An 8,279-nucleotide genomic window follows, 5' to 3' on the forward strand; every position below is an offset into this window, starting at 1 on the left:
TTATAAGTTATAAATAATTTTTTATCGTTTTATATATCTTAATAAATAATAAGTTACATAAATTCGTAAGAAGGAAAGGAGTTATTTTAAAGTGGAAAGGAAGGACGTGATATGTTTTGACAATTATGTTGAATATGACGTGTTTTAGTCGTTATATTTTACTTGAATCCAAAGTTTTATTTACTTTAATGTTTCAATAAATTGATTAAAAAATGTATTTCCTTAGTATAACTTCATTTTTTACACGTTTTTAGAACCAAAATATATAGTCTATAGAAAAAAGCCTATAGTAAACTAATTAGATTTTTCTAATAACATTATAATCTACAAATACTGAAATATAATCTATAGCTCTTTTCTCTTTCACGTGTCGTCTACTCAGTGCTTATTTTTTGTTCCGCAGCTAGAGACCACCACTGAGAACGAGTTGTCACTTCATTTCTTGTTCTTTGCGTTTGTTTATAGAGAGCGTGTTGTGAATTTCTGTATTGTGTTTGAACTATTTATTGTATGTATATTATTTCAATTTAATTATTCTATATCGGATCATGGTCGACAAGTTACATTACAATACTACTTTGTCCCAGACATTTTCTCCATGTGGAAATTACTTAATTGCCGGCAATATCTATGGAGAAATTGCAGTGTTTGAGTAAGCTTTATACTTTCTAATTTGATTAGTTTATTTAAGCCTAATGGTAGTCATTGGTTTTGTAAGCAAGCACATGTGAATTTCATTGAAAATTGTTTAACTAAGTTACCTACTTGCCTATAGCTCATATACTTTCCAATTTAATTATTTATTTTAACATATAGCCTATATACTTTCTAATTTAATTAGTTATTTTAGGCCTATTGGTAGTCATTGTTGTAATAAGTAAACATATTTGAATTTCATTAAAAATAGTTTAGCTAAATTACTTACCAATAGCCTAATTACCTAGATATTTGATATTAGATTGAATCTAAAAAATCTTAAAATTGAGACCAGAACACTGTAGGATTGGCCAATTTTATTTTCAGAGGCCTACACTGATAATAAATCTTGTAATAAGCTGCCCAGATCTACTCATCCTAGATTATATAGCCTGGGAATTTGAGGGTATTGATTACACACTATATAATGTTTTTATTATAGCTAGGCCTAGTAATCTTTGGCTTAGAAACATTTTGTGGTTAATTCAACACCTAATCTTCTACCCATAGACTTACATGTAATCAGTAATATCCACACAAAACCAAATTTTTAACTGACTTAGCAACCATATAAATATTTAAAATTGTATCCTTAAAAACCTCTTAGTAACTTTTTTAAATAGTAGGCGTAATTCAAGAATAAACAAGTAATAATTTTAAGATGGTAAGAGGGCAATCATAATATAATATAGGCTAATATAGGGCTGCAATGTAATTTGATACGACAATCAAATCAGTGAACCAAATTATCGATTAGAAATACCTAAACTATCGAATCCAAAACCATTCTTATTAGTTATTTACTATTAATTAAAAATAGGCTAGCTGTTTTTAAATGTATTCCCTTATATCACTATTGTTTAAAAGATTAATTCAACCCTTGTAAAATAATTTTTTGTGGTATTTGAGTAATAGTTTTCGACTACAATGGTGTTGAATTTATTTTGGACAGAGTACAATAAGTGGACCCGGTTTTTAAGTCGCTTATTACAATCATCGATACTTGATATATCGAACAACATAACTATCAATCAATATCACATATATCTAAAATACTAAATTATTAAAGTGACATGTTTCAAAGTAATAGAAATAGTTTAAACAATTATATAATGTCATAAATAATAAAGGATCCGTAACAATTAATCAAGCGATAGAATTATAACATTCCTCATATGAAAAATTAAATTTCAATGAAGAAAGTATAATAATAAAACTATCTTGAAACCGAGAAAGACACAGTAAATCATTGTGTATTACTATTTTATATAGTTTTCTAAAGTTTACTATCTTTTTTTTATTTAAAATGAATCACTTATAGAACAAATTATGTTCATAATATAAAAATGTGTGTATTTGTGCATATGATTTAGTTGTTAATTTTTATTGGTTGATTATATTGATTGGTGTAATATTTAAATATTGTTTGATACATTCGATATAAAAAGACCGGGTCCGCTTATCGTACTCTACCCCTTATTTTATTTGCGTCACAAGCTGTCAAGACACGCTTATCCTTCCAAATAGTAAGGAGCCAATTTTACACCGCTTTGTTGTTACATTTAATAAATACATTAGGCTAGGCTAGCCTAGATAGTTTTAACTTATCATTAAATTATTACTTTTTAGATATAAAAGTATAGCTGAACTATACCATAATAATTAAGTTGCATTTTATTTGTTATTTTTAAGTAGTTAATAATTACAAATAATGATGGTTTTGTTGTGGTGGTGGCCACTTACTATAATGCAGTCCGAATAGCAAAGATTATTAAATAAAAATTAAAATCTTCTTATTTTATTTATAAAGGGTAAATAGTTTTTTTAGCCCATTCATTTTGTAAAATTTATTGAGACAAAATTTATTTTTTATTTCTGAAAAAGTATTAAAGGTTACAGCGTCGGTAATGGAGACTACCTGTGTAACTTTGGATTATAAATTTGGTCATTTATATAGTCATAAAAATAATTTTTATTCATGTAAACATAATGTACAATACATTTTTGATAAGTACCTGCCTTAATAGAGCAACCTACTGCATTCTGCAGATTGAGCTTGCATATTAAAAGGGTAATTAATTATAATTCATATTAAAGTATGAATGACTATTAATTTGTAGTCTTCATTTTTAGTTCTATATAGAAATGTATTAACTTCACAGACGCTCTGCTGCACAGCCAGCTTGTAGACCTCCCAAACTTCATCTTTGAAATTAATTGTGAAAATGAATGCCACGTGTTTTTCTTATTTTTGGAGTCTTAAACATTTTCTTCCAATCAAAATAGTTTTTTTTGTAGAGTTTCCCACATGATCTCATAAACATAATCTATAACCTCTCCTTCTTCTTCACGGACACTACCTTTCTAAACTCCACATAGGAATTAGATGAGAAGACTTATTTTTACAATGTTTCTAATTACAACTGCTTGCTTACCAGAACCTTTCGACAAGCTATTAAAAACTTCTTTTACAGCTTTATGCAAAGTCCACCTTCTTCAACTTTATTTTTGACATTTTCTCCAGTTTAAAATGTGTAATGTAATTTTTTGCATATGCTTGCTCTCTACACTCCATATTCTTCATCAGTTATTCTTCTATTTTGTTTCATCCTTTTCTCTGTCTCTTCTTAGTTTGCCAGTGATTCTTTCTTGTTATTGGCGCCATAGTCTAGAAATACCAAAATCTATAGCAATAATCAATTATTAGTTTCAATAAAGCATAAAGATAGGATAACTTAGTTATGACAAATTAAATTAGCTCTACATTTGTAATTTGAAAAGCCCACTGTATGTCATATGTATGCCGCCGAAGGATAAAGAGTAATTGAATAAGATTAAGTTCATCTACAACATAACAAAACATAAGTTCAGGAGATCTACCCCTAAGCCTATCAATTAATAACAGTAAGTAAGGATGCAATTTGGCAGGTTTTCATGGCTCTGTTTTAAGAATAAAAGCTTAAATTTAAATATTTTAATGATATGTACTCAAAAAAGGAACAAAAAAGGTTCGGTATTTTATTAGACTAATTACTAAACTAAGCCATATCAGTTGTTTATATTTTTTGTTATTATACAAATGTAAAAATTGCCTAGGAATGAATGTACTCTCTTTTACCGAGGTTTTATGTAACCTCTGAATTTTTTATGTTCGTAAAAAATTGTGCTCAAATGGCTGACTATATTCAGTTGTTACACGCTTTAGAAGATTTTCAAGGATATTTTGAAAGTAAAATAAAAAGTACTTAAAAATATACAAAGTGTAACATACTATTTATAGCTTTTCTCAGCAAAAGCTACAGGATAAGAAAATAATGATTACAGTTACTGTTCGATGTTTATTAGGCCTACAGCCTTTTGGCAAACAATATTGTGGTTACTTTTTTTACATTTAGTACAGCATAGCACTTTATAGTAAACTCACTCAAATAACAATCCAAAATATATAAAATAAAGACAAATCTATTACAAATTAAAAAAAACCACAACTTGCAAATTTACTTTTTCACAGGAGCAAAAATGTGTTGTTTTGTCTGCTGAAAAACCCTCAAAAAATTGGTATAGTCAAACCAATACTTCAATAAAGATGAGTTTAGGACTAAAAAGTAAAGACTGTGTGTGAATAAATTAATAGTGATTTAAGGAAAAATTAGTGCATAAAATTCAATGAGAAACATTATAAATTATGGATGCTTTGTCGTTTGCGTTAAATGTCAACCTAACATTGTGTTGTGCGATGTTAGCACTATTTTTAGGGTTAATAGTTCTTGCATTGAATTAATCGGTAATATTGACTCTCTTATTTTTATTTTTTTTTTTGTAACAGAGGTTACAGGTTAAAGTCAGTTTAGAAAACTAAACAAAGTAATAACAAGAAAGCTTACCTGAATATCTCACTTTGTAGAATAATTAGTTGACGATTCCCTCCAAATGGATGTGAACAAACAACTAGACATAGCCGAGTAGAAAAACAATATCACAAAAATCAGTGATTTTCTTATATAAGTGTATCAGACCCCAAACAACCATTTTGTAATTTTGTCTTCACTAAAAAATTGTCTTCATTTTATATTGTATGAGGCATTTATTATTGAATCATGACCATAATAATACCTTTTAAGATTTGAAATATCATTTAGATCACAATTACACACAAAATCTAATATGCAAAAGTTCGGTGGGGGGGGGGGAGATGTGTCGTAAATTACGACTTTGCCAGTTCCAGGTTCAAGCATATATACAATGTTGTAAATAGAGAGAAGGCAAAAAATATAAACTATTACTATAGTAAAATTAATTTCCATTTCTGAGTAACTGAAGATTGTACATGGAAGTGTTATTCTAGAACACAATAGTTATGTCAGTTGTATTAGTGATCAGACCCTGTAGTGTTCATTATTTTACTAGGTACTATCTCCGAGGGATGTTTTCCATTCATCACTATTCAATAAATTACATTTATTTTAATATCAACTTTTTTCATGTTCTTTGGAATTGGAAAACAACAATTATATATCACGTGCTTCATATATGTGCTTTTCCATTTTATAAGTGCTAAGAAAGTGGGTGTTTAAAGATCTGTCTTGACCTTGGCTCTTACAATATACTAGTTTTCATATAAATGGAAAAATAGCATACATAGCTCTCTTGTCAATGATTGTAGTTATTCTCAAAAATAGCATTAAAAATTAGTAGATCTGATCATGATTCTTGTATTTCATATTGTAATTGTTTTAAACTCTTATTAGCCCAAGCGGGCAACCCATAGCAATGCAAATTGTTTGTACAAATATTTTTATAATGTTATCACTCGTTTATTTTGGTTAAAAATACATGGCAAATATATATATATAATACTAGCATAGCTGTTTCCCGCGGCTTCAACACGCTTTTCGTAAGTTTTTGCCCGCGTATGAGCAGTTTCTGGTTGAAGTAAATTATATTTTCCAACCCCCGATGTAGATTTTAAACCTTGATGTCACGATCAAGAAAATATGTCAAAAATGTATTGTACATGCATAATGTATTTTATTACAAAGTGGTCTACCACTCAACCTTTAAGTTCAACCAAAAAATTTAGTTTAGACAATTATACATCATAACTTAGAGCGCCTTCAAATAGTGTTTCAACTGTTTAATATACTCGTATCTATCTCGTAATTGCAGGTTATAATGTGCAGGGCGCTTTGAAAACATTCTTTTTTCTTTTATTTATATTATTCGTTTATATTCACGACAATTATGCCGAATAATTCAGATAATAACTATCCTATCTTCTAAGTATAGACTAAATTAACGGATACATGTGAAATTTGATCTTGAAATTGGTTCAGTCAGTCGTTTTGGAGTTTATTTGGCACCATACATCGTGACTCAAGATTTTTATATATATATAAGATATTACATTGAGATTGTTATTAAATATACTCAATGGTAATACACACAGTAAATTATATAAACAAAAAAAATGTCTATTATTATTTATTAAAATATTCAAGTTTACTGTATTTTATATGTTTTTATTTTTATTTCTCAAATACATTTTAACTCTAAAAACATAAAATTGTACAATTTTTATAAAAGACTATATTTAAAAATGAAGATTAACATTCCTCAGTTAAAATGTATTCAGTTTCTGAGATATAGCATAGTGAAATTGTAAATCTTTATTTAAAAAAAAAATAAAAAATCGTATTATATTTGAAACGTTTAAATTTTTTTAAAATATTTTGAACTTAAATTTATACTGGTATCATAGTATATTCAGTACCAAAAAAATGATACCAAAACTGTGTCTTATAAACTAATAAGATATTTTTGTAAGCAATTCCCCAAAACCCTGCAAAATGTCAGTTTTTTTAAGGCTTGGCCTTTTTCAACTGTCCCTATCCACTTGTTTATAAACTGTCATGTCAAAAAGTTTTTTAATACAAAGTTCAGTCCTAAAAGAGTTCATTTGAGTACAGGCAAATCCATGTGTCATTTACAAAAATTATAAATCTCAAGTCAAAGATTATCTGAATATTGTAATGCTCAATGGTGCAACATTATAAGTTTCATTTTTGAACAATTGTATTTTGTTGTGCCCACAGTATTGCAAGTGTAGTGAACCCTCCAGACGGGCCGAACACGAGCCTGAAGCCCCTGTACCACTTCACCACTCCCAGAGATGAACAGATCTGCAGTCTGGCCAAGACCGACAAGTTCCTGATCGTAGGTACGGTGGGCGAGATCACCGGATGGGACTGGGCGACGATAGGTCACAACAAGCACCCCAAACTGTCATGGACCATACAGATACCGGCGTCAAGGTGAATTGGAAACATCTAATTTTTATTTAACAAGGCTGTTACTAGACATAAGGTTATAATAGCAAGTAAGTAGTGTGTAGTAGTTGTGATCGTCAGAAGTAATGTGAACCGAGGGTATCTTGGATGATCGAAAAAACATGGGCTCGTGGTCTAGAAAATCGAAAGAGAAAACATCTAAAATAACATTGAATTGTCCATTATGGTGACATAATATTTCTGCTATATATCTAACAAATAAAAAATAACAAACAGTCAAGTCGTTAGGTGGTTGGTGGGAGGAATGCAGGGACTATTGTGACCTGTATTTCTGTAGTTCAGTTTTAAATATAATTAGTGTTGTGTTTTTAGTTTTTTATTCAGTGCATGTTTTTAGAGTTAGTGAAGTTGGGACACACAACATGGTGGTTGTGCATTCCTGACTTAACACGAAATTACTCTTGACAGCGTGCCCACAACGCCTCCTGGTGATCTATTGATTTGTTTTATTTTAGACCTTAACCTAGTTTAGTAATCTATGTGTTAGGATTAGTTATGTTACCGCTCAAGACGAGTGAAGAGATTCAGATCTGCAGATCTCGAAACGAAACAGTGTTTACTGATTATTTTGTATCGACAAATAGCAAATGTCCAGAAAAAAATCCTGTTCCTCCTCTCAACAATAAACAAACAAGGGTAACAAATATTATAAAAAAAATAAAGAAAAAGAGGCATTTGCACATGTTTCAATTTTAAAGGATAATGTTTTTACTAATAATCTAAAAACCACTTTTGTCAGTTTCTTTAAAAAAATAGAATGTTTTTTATTTCACAGAAATGGTTTTAGAAAGGGTCAAATTTTCATATATTGTGCACTATAATTTGATCATCATATTTTTGGGAAAATTTGTATTGGGGTTACATATTCCAAATAGGTCCGATGCAAATAGCTAGGGGACCAAGATGATTCAGGAGGGGTTTTAATGTAAGGGGAGATAAACCAAGCTGAAGGAGGGAGTAGGGCATGTGGAGGGTTGGTGGAGGGGAGGGGCAATCAAGGATACCAATATTCATGGTGAAAAATAGAAGGGTAGAATGGAACTAGGTTCAAGAGGGAGTCAAGGCTACCAACTGACATATTGAGACCTCCGTAGATAAGAGACCACATGAAGAATATTGCAAGTATTTTCCTGAGGCTTGAAACATGCCTAAACCAAGCAAAGTGTTCAGAACGCAATGTGCAAGTGTTAAGAAATACTACCTTTAGACAACCCATATTATAGTCTATCGGAAGTA

General features: G+C 29.8%; 1 protein-coding gene across 1 annotated transcript; it reads left to right on the forward strand.

Moving 5' to 3' along the window:
* Positions 1-385: 385 nt before the first annotated feature.
* On the forward strand, positions 386-7,007 carry LOC124374870 (THO complex subunit 6 homolog; the record flags this gene model as incomplete). The annotated part of the gene is made up of 2 exons (XM_046833015.1): positions 386-652; positions 6,789-7,007. Coding segments are annotated over exons 1-2 (323 nt in total), but the record flags the coding sequence as incomplete, so codon positions are not given.
* Positions 7,008-8,279: the final 1,272 nt, after the last annotated feature.

Source organism: Homalodisca vitripennis, unplaced genomic scaffold (genome assembly GCF_021130785.1).
Source record: "Homalodisca vitripennis isolate AUS2020 unplaced genomic scaffold, UT_GWSS_2.1 ScUCBcl_10739;HRSCAF=19741, whole genome shotgun sequence".
Taxonomy (NCBI): Eukaryota; Metazoa; Arthropoda; class Insecta; order Hemiptera; family Cicadellidae; genus Homalodisca; species Homalodisca vitripennis.